At 37.3% G+C, this 21,455-nt stretch overlaps 1 protein-coding gene across 2 annotated transcripts in view; it reads right to left on the bottom strand.

Annotated features, from left to right (window-relative positions):
• SPIDR (scaffold protein involved in DNA repair) overlaps window positions 1-21,455 on the bottom strand; it is a 451,079-nt gene that overhangs the window by 380,998 nt on the left and 48,626 nt on the right. For both annotated transcript variants that reach the window (XM_066266094.1, XM_066266093.1), the window contains one exon: window positions 150-227. In XM_066266094.1, coding sequence (XP_066122191.1) covers window positions 150-227 — 78 coding nt within the window. The remainder of the gene's footprint in view (window positions 1-149; window positions 228-21,455) is intronic.

The following is a 21,455-nucleotide window of genomic DNA, read 5'->3' as shown; positions in this document are numbered from 1 at the left end:
TGACCTCAATACATACTAGAAACTAGGTTTCTTACAAAATTGTCAATTTACCTTCACTGGCCCCATCTTTTGAACATCAAATATTCCTGTTACAAAACCTGTCTGTTCTAAAAACATGCCCATTATCTCTTATTTAAAAAGTGTTTTACCTTCATCTGACAAATCACTTCCACTGGAACTCCACGTTATATCTGTAAGCTCATTGGTGCTCTTAGCTGTGGCAGTTTCTATTAAAGAAAAAAAAATATTCTAAAATGAATCATCTGATATACTTGTAAGACTCAGATTTAATGCATGTTACCTTTTTTTAAATCTTTTATTAATTTGTGTTTACATAGATTCTAGCGTATCCCTGAATGCATCCCCCCTCCGCCGTATTCCCCTCAACATTTCTCCTGTCCCCTCCCAACAGCTCCCTCCCCTCTTGTCTTCAGGTTTAATTCTGTTCCTCACTTAAATTGTTCCTTGGATTCCTCAAATGAGTGAAGTCATATGATACTTTTCTTTATCTGCCTGGCTTATTTCACTTAACATAATATAATAGTTTGCAGGTCCATCCATCTTGTTGCAAAGGCTAATATTTTCTTCCTGTTCATGACCCCATACTATTCCATTGTATATATGTACCACTGCTTTTTAATCCACTCATCTACTGTCGGACACTTGGGCTGTTTCCAGATCTTCGCTATTGTGAACAATACTATCATAAACATGGGAGTGCATTTCTTTTTTTGGAATCAGTGATATGGTGTTCTTGGAATATATTCCTAAAAGTGGAATGGCTGGGTCAAAAGGCAGTTTCATTTTTAATTTTTTGAAGAATCTCAATGTTGTTTACCGCAGTATACACATGAGCCTGGATTCCCATCAGCAGTGCAAAAGGGTTCCCCTTTCTCCACATCCTCCGGAGCACTTACTATGTGTTGTTTTGTTAATGAGCACCATTCTGACTGGTGTGAGGTGGTATTTCATTGTGGTTTTAATTTGCATTTCTCTAATGATTAGTGATGTTGAACATGTTTACATCTGTCTATTGGCCATGTGTATGTCCTCTTTGGAGAAGTGTCTATTCATTTCTTTTGACTATTTTTTGATTGCATTGTCTGTCTTCCTGGTGTTGTTTTACAAGTTCTATTTAAATTTTGGTTATTAATCCCTTATCAGATGTATTGTCGAATATGGTTTCCTATTGTGTGGTTTGTCTTTTTATTCTGTTCATTTTGTCTTTAGTTGAGCAAAAGCTTTTTAGTTTGATATATTCCCATTTGTTTATTCTGTCTTTTATTTCACTTGCTCGTGGAGATAAATCAGCAAATACATTGCTGCGAGAGATGTCAGTGAGCTTACTGCCAAAGTTTTCTTCTAAGACGCTTATGGTTTCATGACTTACATTTAATTTAAGTCTTTTATCCACTTTGAGTTTATTTTTGTGAATGGTGTTAAATTAGTGGTCTAGTTTCAGTTCTTTGCAGGTAGCTGTTCCATTTTACCAACACCATTTGTTAAAGAGACTGTCTTTACTCCATTGTATGCTATTACCTCCCTTGTCAAATATCTATTGTCCATAAAGATGTGGTTTTATTTCTGGGTTCTCCGTTCTGTTCCATTGATCTATATGCCTGTTCTTATGCCAGTACCAAGCTTTTTTGAGTACAATGGACTTGTAGTATATAACTTGATATCCAGAGGTGTGATACCTCCCCACTGTATTCTTATTTTTCAAGATTGCTAAGGCTATTCATGTTCTTTTTTAGTTCCATATAAATTTTTGACATGTGTCCTATACCTTTGAAGTATATCATTAGTATTTTAATTGGTACTGCATTGTATTTATAAATTGCTTGGGGTAATATAGACATTTAATGATGTTTATTCTTCCTAACCATGAACACGGAATATGCTTCCATTTGTTTATATAATATCTTCCTTGATTTCTTCTATCAATGTTTTATAATTTTTTGAGTACATGTCTTTAACCTCCTTGGTTAAATTTACTCCTAGATACTTTATTTTTTTTGGTTGAAATAGTAAAAAGGATTGTTTCCTTAATTTCTCTTTCTGACAGTTCATTGTTGGTGTATAAAAATGCCTCTAATTTCTGTGTATTAATTATATACCCTGCCACCTTGCTGAATTCATTTATCAGGTCCAGTAGTTTTTTGACTGAGACTTTAGGGTTTTCTATATACAGTATCATGTGATCTGCAAATAATGATAGTTTTACTTCTTCCTGTCCAATTTGGATGCTTTTAACTTCTTCTTGTTTAATTGCTGTAGCTAGGATTTCCAGTATTATGTTGAATAAAAGTGGTGAAAGGAAGCACCCCTGCATTGTTCCTGATCTTTACGGGATAGCTTTTAATTTTTGCCCATTGAGTATGATGTTGGCTGTGGGTTTGTCAAAGATGGCCTTTATCATGTTGAGTTATGTTCACTGCATTCCCACTTTGCTGAGTGCTTGATTTTATGCTTTTTCTGCATCTATTAAAATTAATTCCTGTGGTTTTTCTCATTCCTTTTGTTTATAGGATGAATCACATTGATTGATTTACAAATATTGTACCATCATTGCCTCCCCAAAATAAATCCCACTTGACCATGATGTATGATTTCTTTCATGTATTGCTGGATCGGGTTTTCTAATATTTTGTTGAGGATTTTAGCATCTAAATTCATCAGGGATATTGGCCTATAATTTTCTTTCTTTGTGTTGTCTTTGCCTGGTTTTGGAATCAGAATTATGCTCGCCTCATAAAAGGAGCTTGGAAGTCTTTCTTCCTCTTGAATTTTTTGAAATAGCTTGAGAAGGACAGAAGGATTTAGTTCTTCTTTGAATATTTGGTAGAATTCATCAGTGAAGCCATCTGGCCTAGGGCTTTTGTTGGTTGGGAGTTTTTTGATAACTGTTTTGATCTCACTTGTTGTAATCGGTCTGATTTGGTTTTTTGATTCTTCCAGATTGATTTTTGAAAGATTATGTTTCAAGGAATTTGTCCATTTCAGCTAGGTTGTTTAACTTTTTGGCATACAATTCTTCATAGTATTTTCTTACATTATTTAGTATTTCTATTGTGTCAGTTGTTATTTCTCCACCCTCATTTCTAATTTTATTTGAGTTCTCTCTTTTTTTTCTTGGTAAGTCTGGTTATAGGTTCATCAATCTTCTTTACCCTTTCAAAGAAACAGCTTTTGGTTTCATTGATCCTCTGTATTGTTTCTTTAGCTTCTATGTCATTTATTTCTGCTGTGATCTTCATTATTTCTTTCCTTCTACTACATCTGGGCTTTACTTGTTCTTTTTTTAGTTGTTTTAGATGCAGGGTTAGGTTGTTTGAGCTTTTTCTAGCTTCTTAAAGTATGCTTGTAGTACTATGAACTTCCCTCTCAGTACTGCTTTTGCTGTGTCCCATACATTTTGAGTTGCTGTATGCTCATTATCATTCATCTCTAGAAATTTTTTATTTCTTCTTTGATCTCATTGTTAACCCATTCAACATTTATTAACATGCTATTTAGTTTCCATGTGTTTTGAGTATTTTCAGTTTTTCTGTTGTGGTTCATTTCTAGTTTAATGCCATTGTGATCAAACAAGATGCTTGATAAGATCTTAAACTTGTTGAGACCACTTTTGTGCCCCAACATGTGGTGTATCCTAGAGAATGTACCACTAGCACTTGAAATAAATGTATATAATATTCTCCTGCTTTAGGGTGAAAGGTTTTGAAGATATCTATTAAATTCAATTGATCCAGTGTGTCCTTTAAGTCTGTTGTTTTTTTGTTAATTTTCTTTCTTGCGGATATATCTAGTGATGTTAGTGGTGTATTGAAATCCACTACTATTATAGTATTGCTGTTGATCTCGCCCGTTATATCCATCAAAGTCTGCTTTATATATTTAGGTGCTCCTATATTAGGTGTGTAGATATTTATAATGGTTATATCTTCCTGTTATATTGCTCCCTTTATCATTATGTAGTGACCTTCTTTTTCTCTTACTATAGCCTTTATTTTAAAGTCTATTTTGTCAAATAAAAGTATTACTACCCCAGCTTTTTTTTCATTTCCATTTCCATGAAATATTTTTCTCCATCCTTTTATCTTTAGTCTAGGTGTATCTTTTGTTTTTGAGGTGTGTCTCTTGTAGACAGCATATGTATGAGTCTTGTTTTCTAATCCACATAGCTAACCTATGTCTTTTGATTGAATCATTTAATCCATTTACATTTAAGGTTATTGATATGTAGTGTTTCTTTGCCATTTTATTCTTTAAAACTATATTCCTCTTTTACTATATTCTTTTCCCCCTCTGTTCTGTTTACAACAGGCTCCTTAACATTTCTTGCAGCATTGGTTTGGTTGTAATGAATTCCTTGAGTTTGTTTTTGTTTGTTTTTTTTGTCTGGGAAGCTTTTTATTTCTTCTTCAATTTTAAATGATAACCTTGCTGGATAAAGTAGTCTTGGTTGTAGGCTCTTCTTCTGCATTACTTTGAATATTTCTTGCCATTCCTTTCGGCCCCAAGTGTTTCTGTTGAGAAGTCGAATGTCATCTTTATGGGGGCTCCTTTTTAGGTGATAGCCTTTTGTTCTCTAGCAGCTTTTAATATTTTCTCTTTATCTCTTATCTTTGGTATTTTAATTTATGATATGTCTTGGTGTGGATTTCTTTGGGTTTCTCCTTAATGGAATTCTCTGCTTCTTGTACTTGTGTAACTTTTTCCTGCATCAATTTAGGGAAGTTTTCAGTTATGATTTGATTGAACAAGGTCTCTATCCTTTGTTCTTTCTCTTCTTCAGGAACTCCTATGATGTGGATGTTGTTTCTCTTTAGGTTCTCACAGAGCTCTCTTAGAGTTTCCCCAGATTTTTTTAGCCTCTTTTCTTTTTGCTGCTCCGCTTCCGTGTTTTCATTTATCTTGTACTTCTAAATCACTGATTCACATCCATCCTGCTTTTAATTGCTTCTAATGTAGTTTTCATTTCTGATATTGTATTCTCATTTTACTGGTTCTTCATTATTTCAATGTCCTTTTTGATGCTTGTTATCTCTTTATGTGCTCACTGTGTCACTCATTGTTGTTCTAATATCTTTTAGCATTCTAATAATCATTATTTTAAACTCTGCATCTGGTAGTTTGCTTATTTCCATCTCACTCAATTCATTTTCTGGGGGTTTCTCTTGTTGATTCATTTGGATTGCACTTCTCTGTCTTCCCATTTTGTCTGTGTTGCCCTGGACCTCCTGGCTGGGGCCTGGCACAGATCGGCGGGGCTCACTGCCTATGACTGGTTCTTATCCACCTTTTGGGAGCTACAGGTTATCCAGATCTTGTGGCTGCCCTTGCTGTGTCTAGGTGTTGTTGTAAATATCAGCTGCATTCCTAGGCTTGCTTTTATCTACTCTTGGCCTGAGAGAAGTGCCTTTGAAAGTTCAAGTTCCCCTAAAAGCTGCTTTCTGTTGCCTCTTATTGCTGGCTACTTGTTGGGCTCAGCACTGTAATTCAGTGATTAGATACAGTATTAGATGTGGCCCACTCTTTAGCCTCAGGTGTCATTCTATCCAGACATTTTATTTATTTATTTACTGTTTTTTATTTTGTTTTCTTTGTTCTTTTTCAGGACTCAGTAGGGTGTAGTCACAGGGGTTCAGTAGGTGTGGCCCCGGTGCTCCTGTTGTGTGGTCTTTCAACCAGGCTACCACCGCTATTGCTACCTGGGGCTTTTGGGCTCAGGTGCTGCTGGTGTCAGACCATCTCGCAACCACCACTGCCCTGGTCTGGCTCGCGCATGCGTGCCCATTTTGACTGCTTCCGTGGCCACCCAGCCTCTGCTGCCTGAGAGCCAGTGTGCACCACGGGCACTTTTGCTCATGGGATCACTCCCATGGGCAGTGCCACACTTGCCTGCTTGGACCACTTCCGGACTGCCTTGGTCGGCTCAGACCTCAGCAACCGCCTTGGAAGTGGGGGGAGGTGTGCGCACCCATTTGGATCCCCACTCAGATAATCCCTGCTTTTTCTGCTGCTGTGGGCACACCTGCACCCTGAGCAGGTTTGCATGCTGGCCTGGATCCCTGCAGCAGCCTGCACAACTACCGCCCTCACTGGCAAACTCACACGCACCCTCACGTTCCCTCTTCGCTGACGCTCGGGCCTCCGACTCTGCCAAGGGTGGGCCACTCAGAGAGCAGGACTGTGTGTAAACCTGGACTTCTGCAGAGGCAGCGGCAGTTCCCAGCTCCGCGGGGCGGCTTGTGCATGCTCGCTTGAACTTCTGCAGCCGCACCCTGCTGCCTCCTGCCTGCCTGCCCCAGGTGAGCACTCAGCAGTGCAGGGCGCTAGTGTAGCTTAGACCTCTGCACTCCCTACTTGTGTCCCTATCATGGCACCTGGCTCTAAGCACCTTTGTTCTAGCTAGGGTAGGGGACCCGCCGGTGGATGAGGCACTTTCTTTCCTTTGCTGGTGATGCTGTTCCCAGTAAAAATGTTTACTTTAAATTTGTGGAGTGACTCAGCCTGGTATTAGGTTGTCCTCCTGGAGCTCCAGAAAAGTGGCTGTGAGCGAGGCTCTACATGCCATCTCTTTAATACAGAGCCTGGGTCTAAGAGTCCTGCCACCTTCTTTCAAACCATGTCTAGGCTTTTTTCTCAGCCAAATATAGTCCATAAGCCCCTTCCAGGCTCCAGGGCTCTAGGCTGGAATTCCGGTTTTGGGGATAAGGACCTACAACTCGCTGGACAGCCCTCCCTGTCATGAAAGTCCCTCCCGGCCACTGCTCGCTCCTGGGAGTGGGGCAGCCTTTTCCACGTCTCCGCCTTTCCTACCAGTCTCAGTGTAGGTTCTTTGGTGGTCTTTGACTGTAGAATCCTCTTAGTTTAGTCCAAAGTTTGTCTTTCAGGGTGATTGTTCTCAGATTTAGGTTTTAATCCACCTTGGTTCTGGGAAGTGGGAGTTGGAGTGTCTGCCTACTCTGTGGCTATCTTCTAATGCATGTTACTTTTATGAAGTTATAAATAACACAAAATTTTGTGGATTTATACACAATTTTGTATTAGTTTGTAATTAATTTTGTATTTGTTTTATACGTATGAAATAGTGGTTAGACAATTCTCTAATTTATGAAGTGATCCCACAGATAATTCAAGTACCCATCTGATACTCCACATAGTTATTACAATATTACTGACTATTCCTTATATTGTATTTTACATTACCATGACTGTTGCTAGTAGGGACAATGTCTAATGTCAAATCTTTCTGGCTAAAGTTCTATATGCAACCTGGGTAAAATTCCTTAAAATACAACCATACTACAAGAAGAAAACAAGCAGAAATGACTGAAGTTATAAAAAACAAGAAAAGTGACTACAGCACATATGAAAACTAAAAGAAATAACCTTGAAATAATTATGGACTACATAACTTTCTAGAATATTTCATTAAACCTCCCCCCAAAAATTACAACCACAAAACCAAAGAAATGCTTCTGTGTGCCTTCTTTGGGGCATATTAAGAGTTCTGGTAGCACTGAGGTGCATCAAACACTTAACAGAAAATTTCATTTAATCAAACTTGTTATTTTGAGATAACAGTAGATCAACACATAGGTATAAGAAATAACAGAGAAACCCCTTGCATTCTTTCCCTAATTATTCAATTGATAATATTCTATATAACTGTACTACATGATACTAATACCATCAAGATAAAGAAAAATATATCACGAGGATACCTTATATGACATTCTTTAAGTTCTTAAATTTTATTTTTCAATTACAGTTTACATTAAATATTACCTTGTATTAGTTCCAAATGTAAAATATAGTGCATAGACAATTCTATAATATATAAAGTGATTCCAGATAATTCACATACCCACCTGACACCCTACATAGTTATTACAATATTACTATTACTTTCCATTCCCACGACTATTTTATAACTATAGATTTATACTTCCTAATCCATTCATCTTTTTCACCCAGGCCTCTACTTCTCCTTCCATTTGGTAAACATCAGTTTGTGTCTATATCTATGAGTTTGTTTCTGTTTTTTGTTTTATTTTTTCATTTATTTTGTTCTTTAGATTCTATATATAGTTAAAATCATATAGTCTTTCTGTGCCAGGTTTGTTCCATTTAATACCCTCTAGCTTCATCCATGTTGTTGTAAATGGGAGAATTTTATTCTTTTTCATAGCTGTAATGGTAGTGGCCGAGGCCAGGTAGGTCTACATTGGATTTGGGCAGATGGTAGAAACTATGGAGCCACAAAGCGTTGGCTATTCCATTTAATAGAGTCTCGCAAAAGCGGATGAGCACACAGGCAGGGGAAAACTACAACTCAGGCAAAGAACCAGCAAAATGGCCACTTAAGAGTGGTGGGAAGGCAAACCACCATCCACAATCCACCTGAGCACAAGCACCCATAGCCTTACATAAGCCATACACACTTGGCGATGCCATGCGCTCATACACCGGATAAAGTGCTTGCAGCTGGTAAACCAGCAAGCAAGCCTAATACAACTACTTCTCCACAACAGCCAAGTAATACTTCACTGTGTATAAGTAAGAGCCACATCTTTTTAAGTTTTATTTTATTAGAGACAGAAGGAGAAAGTCGAAGGGAGAAAAAGAAGGTAGGAGAGAAACACTGACTTGTTCTACATATTTATGCATTTATTGGTTGACTGCTTTGTGTCCTGAGCAGAGACTGAACCCCAACCCTTGTGTATCAGGCCAACATAACACTCTAATCAATTGAGCTACCCAGCCAGGGCCAGTACTGCATCTTCTTTATTCACTCATCTATTGATGGCAACTTGGATTTCTTGCATATCATGGCTATTATAAATAACACTGCAATGAACATAGATGCCATATATATATTTGATTAGTGTTTTGAGTTTCTTTGGATATATACCCAGAAGTAAACTTTCTGAGGAACTTCCATACCTTTTCCATAGTGGCTGTACCAATTTGCATTCTAATGAATGGTGCATGAAGGTTCTCTTTTCTCCACAGCTAGCCAACACTTGTTTGTTGATTTATTGATGATAGCCATTCATTGTTATTTTAACTTGCAATTCTCTATGATTAATGGCAGTGAGCATCTTTTCCCATGTCTACTGGCCATCTGTATGTCTTCTTTGAAGTATCTATGTAAATACTCTGCCCATTTTTTAATTAGATTGGTCTTTTGTTGTTCTCTGATTTCTTTATAAACCTTATTAAACCCCTTATCATAAGATTTCAATCTTCTTTAGTTTATAGAGATTTGTTCTGTGGTCTAACATGTAGTCTTTCCTAGAAAATGTTCCATGTGCACTTAAAAAGAATTCTGTTGCTTCTGGGAAAAACGCTCTAAAAACATCAATTAAATCTAACTGGTCTATGTGTTAAAGCCACTGTTTCCTGGTTGATTTTCCATCTGGAATATCTATCCATTGATGTCAAAGGGTATTAAAATCTGTTATGACTGTATTACTGTGGTTTCTCCCTTTGTCAATATTTGCTTTATAAATTTAGGTGCTACTATCTTGAGTACATGAAATATATTTTTGTGAATGGTTCCCTTTAATTATTATGTACTGTCCTTCTTTCTACTATAGCCTTCATTGTAAAGTCTATTTTGTTTGATATAAGTATTGCTGCCCCAATTATTTTTTCATTTGTATTTGCATGAAATATTCTTTACCATCTCTTTATTTTCAATCTCTGTGTCTTTCAATATGAAGTGAATCCTTGTAGACAGCATATACGTGGGTCATGTTTTCTGATCCATTCAGCTACCCTACAACTTTTTTATTTAACCTATAACTTTTGATTGGAGCATTTAAACCTCTTACATTTAAAGTGGTTATTGATAGGTACATAGTTATCATAATTTTATTATCCATATATTCCCCTCTTTTTTCTTTCTTCTTAAATAAGGCCTTTTAACATTTCTTGTAACAGAGGTTTGATTTAGCTTTTTCTTGTCTGGGAAGCACTTGATTTCTCCTTCAATTTTAAACGATAGCCTTAGTAGGTAGAGCAATCTTGGTTGTAGGTCCTTGTTTTTCATCACTTTGAATATTTTGTGCCAGTTCCTTCTGGCCTGAAATTTTCCTGTTGAGAAATCAGCAGTCTTATGGAAGTTCCAGCATCCTAAATAACTGTCCAATTGCTTCCTTTAAAATCCTGTCTTTAAGCCTTAGTATTTTAATTATGATGTTGTCTTGGTGCGGCCCTCCTTGGGTTCACCTTGTTTGGGATTCTCTGTGCTTCTTGGTATTGTATGTCTATTTCCTTCACCAGGTTTGGAAAGTTTTCTGCCAGTATTTCTTCAAATAGGTTCTCAATCTCTTTCTCTTTCTCTTCTCTTTATGATATCCCTATAAAGCAAATATTCCTACACTTAATTTTGTCCCAGAACTCAAACTATTCTTATTAAATTCTCTTCTCTCTTTCCTATTTAGATTGGTGTTTCCTGCTATCTTGTCTTCCAAATTACTAATCTGATCCACTGCTTCATCAAATAATTATAGACTGTATAATCTTCATATAAAAACAGGGTGGTTAACACTTTCACGAACCCACATGAAATTTCTTGCAAACTAGGATAGGTCCTCAGACCAGCAGTTGAAAACCACATGATAAACTGTTGACTCCAAGGGCATTCGTCGCTGCGTAGTCCTCATTTCAGTTCTTTTATCATTTGTTTTATTTTTTTATGGTTTCTATGTCCTTTCTTTGTTCAAGTCCAAGTTCCTTTAGAATCCTTAAAACTAGTTTTGGACTCTGTATATGGTAGACTGCTTATCTCCATTTTATTTCGTAAATCTTTTTCTGATAATTTTTCTTTTTCTTTCTGGGGAACATGTTTCATAATGTCCCTATTTAAGCTAATTCTCTGTGTTTGTTTCTGTTTTAACTAGATATACTATGTATCCCTGTCTTGGTAGAGTGGCCTTATGTTGAAGGTATCTTGTGCGACCCAGTGGTACATTGTTCTAACCACCTGAATCAGGTGCTCCAGATGTGTCCATTGTGTGGGTTGTAGGCCCTCTTGCTGAAGTTGAGCCTTGACTGTCTGTGGCACATCTGGGGTGGAGCTGACCCTCAGGCTGGCTATGAGTTTAGTCCCAACCAAAGTGTATGAGCTGCTATGTGAGGGCTGACCGACCCCACAAAACAGAATTCACTCCAGTGGAGTCTGGTGCCTGCCTGACTACCCTTTGGGTGTGCAAGTTATTTAGCTAATCTTGTGGTACTACTGTGGTTTGAAGTTGGCTACCAGGTATGTTGGTTCTGGGGTCTTTTGGGAGGAATTGCAGTACATGTCAATGTCAGATGCTGCCTGTGACCAGTCCAGGGCTGCCTGTTAGGAGCTACAAAGTGATCTAATGTTGGTACTTGCCTGGAAGTGCCAAACCACAAACCGGGGACAGATGCCACCAATACCAGGCCTGGGACAGGTCAGCACCAGAGCCAAATCACTCTGAGACCATGAGACCAACCTCTGTCTTCCAAATGCCTACAAGGCTACGCCACTTAAAAGAGCCTCGGGAAGTATGCTAACTTCATGTTGAAGACTCTCAGGAATTTATCAGGGTGGATCAAGTGATGTTCACCAGGTTAATAGTTTCTTCCCTTCTTTATTTATTTCTATTTTTCTTTTTTTTTGAGAGAGAGCAGAACAGAATGAGAAACATCAACTTATTGTTCCACTTATTCATGCATTGCCTGGTTGCTTTTTGCATGTACCCTGACTGGGGATCAAACCTGCAACCTTGGCATATTGGCACAATGTTCAAACCCAGTGGTTGGCAAACCACAGCTCACAAGCCACATGCGGCTCTTTGGCCCCTTGAGTGTGGCTCATTCACAAAATACCACGTGTGATCGCTACTTTGATAAGAAATATACCTAAATATATAGTTTAAAAAATTTGGCTCTCAAAAGAAATTTAAATCATTGTACTATAGATATAACTGGGGAACAAATTTTTTTTCATTTTCTGTTGCATGAGGTTTTAGAACTATTGCTATATATTTCTGCATCACTGATTCCAAACCTGAAATCTGGTTTTTGGTGCATGCTCTAGTTTTTATGCAATTTTAATTTCTTTTTGTTACAGTTAATGGCATGCATTGGTTTTTAAATTGGAGTTAAAGGGCAATGACTCTTGGATTGAACATAACCAGAAGGCAATTAATATTTTACAAACATCACATATACATAATTGTAGTTGTTTTTAAATGTAAAAAATTATCTGATAAAAACACCCTCTTATTTTGCTTTATGATTGAATCATGGCTTCTTCGAGTAGGCATAAATATAAGAATAGACCTGACACCTTCTGTTATATATGTGGCTGTTACACACTTCAACATCAAAGGTGCAATATTTCATCATTTGTGGCACGTGCATATATTGCCTATTTTCAATTTCCCCTTGGCGATCAAGACAAGAATTGGGCTCCTTATATTGTGTGTCACAATTGTGAGGAAATGCTTTGTGACTGGACAAAAGGAAAACACAAAAAAGTGCCTTTTGGTATTCCCATGGATTGGCATGAACCTAAGGAGCACAGCAGTGACTGTTATTTCTGTTTGACCCATACAAAGGGCATCAGCAAGAAAAAATGGCATATGATCGCATATCCTAACATTCCTTCAGCAATACGACCTATTCCAGTTCTCAATGGTTTTATTTTTTCTAAGGACAAAGAAAGTGAACATGGTGATCAAGTGTATTTTGATAAGATGCATGAGGAAATGGTTGTAGAATCTGAAGGGTCTTCTTCTGATGCCAAGCAGTCATTTGCCCCTCAGCAGTTTAGCCAACCCGAATTGAATGACTTAGCAAGAATGACATAAAAATTGTCCTCGACTTTCTGAAGTATGAGGAGCATAACTGGATCATTTGTGTGGATCTTAAAATGGTAAATTTCCTGTTAGGACAACAGAGAGGTTTCACAAAGTATCCTTGCTTTCTGTGTTTGTGGGACAGCCGAGCACAGGAGAAACACTGGACACAGAAGAAGTGGCCAAAACATGAAGCTCTGGAAGTAGGGATGCAAAATATTGTGAATGAACCTATAGTTAATCGAGACAGGATCATTTCCCCCCACTTCACATTAAACTGGACTTAATGAAGCAGTTTGTTCAGGCTTTGAACAGAAAAAGTGAATGCTTTCAACATATTATTTCTGCTTTTCCTGTCTTACCTTTCAAGAAGATAAAAGCAGATGTATTCGATGGACCTCAAATTCAAACCCTGATACGTGACGAAGAATATGCCAGGAAGATGAATAAGAAGGAGAAAGCAGCATGGCAGTCTTTTGTGGCAGTTACAAAGAACTTACTTGGCAACAAAAAAGCAGAAAACTATGAACTTCTGGTTCAAAGGATGCTGTTGGCTTTCCGCGACATTGGATGTAACATGATCGTTAAGATTCACTTCCTGAACAGTCACCTGGATAAGTTTCCCAAAAATCTTGGAGCTGTTAGTGATGAGCAGACTACTGCTGGAGCATCAGATGAGACTGTGCTCAACAAGTACACAAACGCAAGAGCTACAAACGCAAATTTTTGCCTGAATAGAATTTAAGTAAGTTTTGCGCAAATTTTATGATTAAAATAAGTGTTTTAATATGTTCTATTTCAAAATTGTAAACAAATTCTGATGTAATCGTATCTTTATTGTATTAGTGTATTTGCTGCATTATATAAATTATATTTTCAGAAAGATGATGCCCAAGAAGACATTCTACTTCATTATGTTAAACTAAATGTTAAAAATTTTACAGTAAGATAAAAACCTAAAATTTTGGATTGCAGAAAACCTGTAGCTTACAGAGAAAAAATGTCAGATTTGAGATCAGCACACTCGAATTAGGTAAGAACAAGTGCTTCTGTTGACGCAACAAAAATTTTGTTCCCAGTGTATTTGGCTCAGTGAGTTTGCTGACCAATGCTCAAACCAATCAAACTACCAAGTCAGGGATATAGTTTCAAACTCAACCAGTGCTGGATCTGATACCACTCAGCAAAAGTTCCAAGGTACAATGAGGACAACCACTACCTGCCTGGAGCATAGACCTTTGCAGTGGGGGAATGGAGGGTCTTGGTAGTCAACAGGATGAAGCTGATAGAGTTCACCATGCTAAAACAGATTAAGATTTGACTGTGTGGAGGAAGGGACCTGTGTGAGTTGGGTAGTGTGGGACCTCAGGGAGTCATCAGGTTAGAGCTAGTATAGCTCAAACAGCTAATGCCATTCATGAAAAGGCTCCACACAGGAAAGATGCAGGAAGACAGCTCTCACTCTATAAACACACAACTCTGTTTCTCCCTGCATGCCTCCACCCCAACCCCCATCACCATCCTGAGCTTCTCTGAAATCCCTAGAGAGTTTTTTAAAAGACTGCAATCAATGCAAGCCCAGGCTGGTTGCCAACAGAACCTCAGGTGATGAGTGAGTTCCACAGGGCAGAGCCTCGGAGTTCAGAGTGAAGCTACTATAGTTTACCAGTTTAACTTGTTAGGGAAATGCCCAAACTAGGAAAAATGGCATCTTTGGTCCATGCGTGAGGACTCAACACCAGAACACGTGCAATTGTCCTGCTAAACCTAACTTGAAAGTCACATAATTCAGTCTCTTCCTATGTGACTCTAGCGCACTCCCAGCTGCCATCCCTCTACCAAAGCCAAGGGTGAGTACCTGAGCTAGTTTGGGCATTACCCCTTTAAGAGGATGCCTGGTTCCCAGCAGCCTTTGTCTCACCCAGGCAGAGAGAACTCCTGCTGATATTCACCACCTGGTGTTATACGGACTCTTCTCCCAGACACAGGTGTTCCAGGCTAGGGAGCCCAACATGGGGTTGAGACCCTCATTCAGGGGTGACCTCTGCAGCTTAAATATCCCTTCGAATTCTCAACCACCACACATGGGTTTGGAGCCAGCTCATTTCACATCTCTGCTCCTCCTATCAGTCTTTTCCCCTCCTTTTCTATCAGTCTTGATGTGGTTTCTTCTATATGTTCTTAGTTATAGGACTTTTGTTCAGCTAGTCTTCACATAGTTACCCAGAATGATTATAACTTAGGATTTTATGTGTACATAATTTTCATTCTCTGGGATAAATGTCTAAGGGTGTGACTGCTAAGTTGTATGGTAATTTCATGTCTTATAAGAAACTGTCAAACTGTTTTCCAGAGAGGTTGTACCATTTTAGTCCCAACAGCAATGTGTAGGCGATCCAGTTTTTCCACATCATTGACAGCTTTTGGTGCTGTCACTGATTTTTATTTTAGTCATTCTGATAAACAGGAAACCTAAAAGAAATGGGGTAACTACTCCATCTTAGTAAAACTAAAAGCCAAGAAGAATTTTTTCTGATATTTAGAAAAGGAATACATATCTAATGAAATGTTTTTCTACTCATATTCATACTATTCATATAGCATTGAGCTATAAGGCTAAAATTTTTTCAAAGCTCTTTAGCCACATTTCAATATACTGTAAGGTTAAGAAATTAGACATTGCCCTGGCCAGTTGGCTAAGTGGATAAAGCATCAGCCTGGCCTATGGGACTCCCAGATTTGATTCCTAGTAAGGGCTCATTTGAGAAACCACCATCTGCTTTTCCCCCCTTCCCTCTCTTCTTTCTCTTTCTTCTCCTCTCATAGCCAGAAGCTCAATTGGTTCAAGTATCAGTGCTGGGCCCTGAGGATAGCTCAACTGGTCTGAGAATTGGCCTTAGGCACTAAGAATAGCTCGGTTAAGTCGAGCCTTGGCCCTAGACAGGGGTTGCCAGGCATACTTGTGGAAGCGCAGGCAGGAGTTTATCTTCCCTTTCTCTCAAAAAAAAAAAAAAAAAAAAAAGGAGAGACATTAGACATTATCATTCAAGTCTTACAGAAGAAGAAACAGGCCTAAAACTTAAATGCTTCATTCAATATATATTTGTGAACACCTCTAATACAATAAACCTTAACCCTTTGAGTAGTACAGACGTTTATGAACGTCTTCATGCTTCCTGACCATCTAGAGCAGGGGTTTCAAACTCGCAGCCCGCCGAACAATTTTGTGCGGCCCGCAGACTAATCCACGAAGTTCAAAATATTTTGGATAAAATTAAGTAAGCCTAGGGGCCTACTTGTATTTTTCATTTCTCTAGCATCCTAGCTAGATATTAGCTTAGTTAACAGCAGTTGTGATGCAAACTACAGTTTCTGGTCATTTTGTGACACTGAGTAAACTGCATGTATGATTGTGCTTGTTGTACTGAATTTTTTTTGTTTTGTTTTTTTTTTTTTTAATTTTTTTTTTAAGAATTTATTTTTATTTATTTATTTTAGAGAGGAGGGAGGGAGAGGAAGAGAGAGAGAGAGAGAGAGAAAGGGGGGAGGAGCAGGAAGCATCAACTCCCATATATGCCTTGACCAGACAAGTGCAGGGTTTTGAACCGGCAACCTCAATGTTCCCAGGTCAATGCTTTATCCACTGCGCCACCAGAGGTCAGGCTGAATTTTTTTTGTTTTCAACTGCAGTGAGAAAAGTGTTGCATAACAGTTGCCTTTTGTAGACCTAGTGCGGCCCGCCAAAAGGCTGTGATCTTGCTCTGCGGCCCACATGCTGAGTTGAGTTTGAGACCCCTGATTTAGAGAGGTGTTTCCCAACGTGGGGCCCCCGCCCCATAGGGGGGCAATTCGATAGTTAAGGGGGGCAATTTGAAAATGGACTCAACACGACTTTAACTCTTTCGCCCCAGGCCATTTAAATGCAATGCTAGATATCGGTGCCAAATTTAACAAAAAATGCAATTCTTAAATAATTGCGGTAAATAATTATTAAGTATAATTTCGTTTGACGAGACCAAAATATCAACTGGGTGATTGGCGTTGTCAAGTAAACTTCATCCTGGGTTCACCTCGGAACGTGCCGTCTGCCGCGGGGAACCCCGGATGTTTTAAAAACTCACTAAACAACGCAGTTATTCTCACCTAATTGACCCATCGCAACTTCTGTAGTGTTTCACATCATTCAGTTGGTGTTAATTTGAAATAAGTGTCAGTCAAAACTGTTGTAAAAGCTCGTTGATTTAATAAATATACATATATATTGTATAGATATAAGTGGTAAGTATTTGATTTTATTTTTATCAATATTAAACTCTTTATTAAGTACTTCTTGCATCGGGGCTAGAAAGCACTAATATTTTATAAATATTATTGGGGCTATAATAGTGCATGCATGACAATTTTAATTTTAGAAGCATAACTTTCCAGAAAATTTTGTCAAGTGGAAAAAATATAGACACCTTTTGATTTGCGGTGGTAGTGTAGTAAATGTGTTATATACATTTAAATAAATATGAATTTTTAGTATACATTTACTCTATGTCACATTGAATATATTTTAACACATATTTTAATATTAGTTTTTAATTGATCTTATTTTTATTTCTTATAGCCCATAGTAAAATGAGTGGTGTAAGCAAGAAAAAAACTTGTCAATATTCGGAGGAATATTTAAAATTTGGGTTCATATCCGCTCTTCAAGATGAGCGGATTCCTTTTTGTCTTTTATACCAGCAATGCTTGACCAACGAATCAATGAAACGAGGTCGTCTTGAGGCGCATTTGAAGGCAAAACATAGTGCTCATATTAATTCAGATTTGAGTTACTTTCAAACTTTAAAGAAAAATTTTGAAAAAAGAACATTAAAGTCTCTATTTACTGCTCATACTTCAACTAATAATCGTGTTCTTGAGGCTAGTTATCAAATTTATTTATTCATCGCTAAAATTGGAGAAAATCACACTATAGGAGAGAATTTAATAAAACCGTCAATATCAGCATTTCTTAAAATGGTTCTTGAAAAAGATGACAAAGACGTAAAAGCTATGCCACTCAGTGACAATACTGTTAGCAGAAGAATAGACAAAATGAGTGAGGATATTGAAAAACAACTTATTGAAAAGCTGAAAACAAGAAAATTCTCCTTGCAAATGGATGAATCAACTTTGAGAGACAGTGAGGCAGTATTGATAACTTACGTAAGATACATTGATAAAGGACATTTTGCTGAAGAAATGTTGTTCTATAAAAGATTAGAAAGCACCACTACCTCCAAAGAGATATATATATATAATAAGCTAAAAAACTACTTAGATGACAATGATATACCAATGAAAAATATAACATCTTGTGCTGCAGATGGTGCTCCCAATATGATGGGCAAGAAAAATGGCTGCTTAAAATTGATGAAAGATGCGAATCCAGAAATGATTCTTGTGCATTGTGTTATTCATAGGGAAAACTTGGTAGCTAAAAACATCTCGCCTGTTCTGAATGAAGTATTACATACAGTAATAAAGTGTGTTAATGTTATTAAAGCTAGTGCCAAATGTGAGCATCTTTTCAAGCTATTTTGTGAAGAACAAAATGAAGACCATGTGAGACTTTTACTTCATACTGAAGTAAGATGGCTACCTAAAGGAAACTGTTTGAAAAGATTTATGGAACTGTTTGATACTCTTAGTGATTTTTTAAGCAACAAACCTAAAATGAAGTATCTGTTAACAATAGATGGTAAAGCATTTGTGAGTTAGTTAGCTGATATCTTTGAAAAACTAAATATATTAAATAAGCAACTTCAAGGAACAAATAAAACTCTTGTCAATGCAAAAGCAAAGATATTTGGTTTCATTACCAATATTGAGTTATGTCAGAAACATATTAACAACAAAAACTTTAAACAGTTTCATTGGCTCCAAAAATGTGAAGTAACTGATACCGCTTTACTTGTTATTGTCAATCATTTGAATATTCCATTGGCTGATTTAAAAGAAAGATTTTCTGATTTAAAACCAATTGATTTCCCAACATGGACGATGCAGCCAATGTTAGTGGATTTGTCTGATATATCAAATATGCAGTATCAAGAAGAACTCGCAGAATTGCAAAATGATGAGTCAGTTAAAGCTTTATTTAATATCAAAGGAGCGATGGCATGGCTTTGTGAGGAAACAGAAATCAAATACCCAAATTCAACCAAATGTGCAAGAAAACTATTGCTACCGTTTCCATCTTTATTTTTAGCTGAATGTGGATTTAGTGCTGTAAATGATTTACTGGTAAAAAAAAAAAAAGAAATCGGCTGGATATAACACAACGTGGAGACTTGAGACTAAAGCTAACCAAATTGGAACCTAATATAAAATCTCTGTGCAGCAAGCATCAAGTGCAAGGATCACACTAAATTAAAATAATAAATTAATATAGAAAAATCTGTATTAAAATTATTTGGAATTTAAATTTCTGTTTTTCATTATATGTTTTGATATTTTACTTACTGTGTTTTGTTCACAATTTCATAGTGATTTCTTCCTAGAACCTATCATTTATGTTTATTAAGTGAACAAATCAATTTTTTAATGTTAAAAATTATGTATGTTACATAGAGGGGACATAAAAATTTTAGAAAGGTTAAGGTGGGGCATGGCACAAAAAAGGTTGGGAAACACTGATCTAGAGGAAAAATGTATAAAAATTTTTATTTTAAAAATGTGGAAGGCATCATTAAAAAAAAGGCAAATGTCTGTTCTTTTTGTTTCCATAAATTCACTATCAAACAAACATGATTTTAAGTTAATAAAACTATAACTGGAACTAATTTCATTTTTTGAAAAAAAACTCACTCCTGAGGGTCAGTGAGCATGAAAAAAACTCACTCTCAAAAGCTTAAGGAAACAAAGTAAATAAGAAAACCTCTCCCAAGGAATACAGTCTAAAAGGCAACACTAATCATGAAAAAAATAAAAATCACCTTGGCTGATTGGCTTAGTGGTAGAGCATTGTCCCAGCATGTGGACATCCCTGGGTTCAATTCTCAGTCAAGGCATATAGGAGAAGTGACCATCTGCTTCTCCACCCTTCTTCCCTCCCCTCTTCTTTTCTCTTTTCTCCTCTCCTCCCACAGCCATGGCTTGATTGGAGCACAAAGACTCCAGGTACTGAGGATGGCTCCATGGAACCTCTGCCTCAGGTGTTAAAAATAGCTTGGTTGAAAGTGGCCCCAGATGGGCAGAGCACTGGCCCTACAGGGGGTTGCCGGGTGGATCTCGATGTGACGTATGCGGGAGTCTATCTCCCCTCTTACTTAGAAAAAGAAAAAAAAAAGAAATCCAATCGTACATTATAGGTAAGTTATGGTAAGGTAGTACAAAAAAAGTGAATGTGCCAACTTGTATAAATTTGGAAAGGATTCAGCAACAAAATGATGCCTAAAAGAACGTCACTTACAAAGGTACAAAAACATGAAATAATTATAGTAATTTACTGAGCACCTACTTTGTGCCATGAACATCAAGAATTACTAAAACTGTCTATTATTCAAAATATAGAATTAAAAATAAACTATTCAGAATAACCTAAGAATCTGTATTGATTTAAACAGCTAATAAGTCTAAGCTGTGTACTAACTTGCAAAAGACATTATCATTCTCTTTCATTATTATGCATCTGCAAAAGTAAATAAAAAGAAGGAAGTGGAATGCTGCAGGATGAATGTGTCTCCCTAAAAGTCACATGTTTAAACCTAATCACCAATGTGATGGTTTTACGAGGTGAGACCTTTGGGGGCTCCAATCTCATGAATGGAATTACTGTTCTATAAAAAAAAGGGACAGAGAGATCCCTGGCTCCTCCTGCCACAACAAGATGCTGTATACACACTAGGAAGTGAGTTCTAACCAGATACTGAATGCATTGAACTTCTGGCCTCTAAAACTATGAGAAATAAAATTTCTACTTTTTATAAACCGCCTATCCTATGATATTTTTGTTCGCAACCTGAACGGACTAATACAGGAAGTTATCACTATTCTTGTGATTGTATTAAAAATTCACGGAACTCATAAGCCTATGAATTATAGGCACTTAACTATACAACTTGTATAGGTAAAACCACTATAAGGAATTTATTAGTCAATAAATCATTTTATTTGCTGAAAAGGGTTGCCTTTGAAATCAAAGCCCATTCCAGTGAAATTCCTGGAAGAAAATCAGCCAGACTACAAGAATAGTTACTATGCATGTGTAAACATTTCTTGGTGCCCACTATGTGCCAGGTATTGTGCTAGCACCTGGTAGAATAAGTTGAACTATGTCCCACCTCCAAAATTCATTCAAATATTCAATTTCTAACTCCTCTCCTCACATCTTAGAATGAGACCTTATTTGGAGACAGCGTCTTTACAGTTAATCAAGTTAAGGTGAGGTCTTTAAGGTGAACTGTAATCTGACTGGTATCTTAATAAAAAGAAAAACTTTGGACACAGAAACAGACATTCAGAAGAAACACATGGAGAAGACAGCCTTCTATAAGCCAAGGAAAGAAGCCTGAAGAAGATCCTATAAGGAAACGACCCTGTCAATACCTTCATTTTGGACTTCTAGTT

Source organism: Saccopteryx bilineata, chromosome 3 (genome assembly GCF_036850765.1).
Source record: "Saccopteryx bilineata isolate mSacBil1 chromosome 3, mSacBil1_pri_phased_curated, whole genome shotgun sequence".
NCBI lineage: Eukaryota > Metazoa > Chordata > Mammalia > Chiroptera > Emballonuridae > Saccopteryx > Saccopteryx bilineata.
Note: the sequence above shows the minus strand (reverse complement) of the source record. Positions and strands in the feature narration are given on the sequence as shown.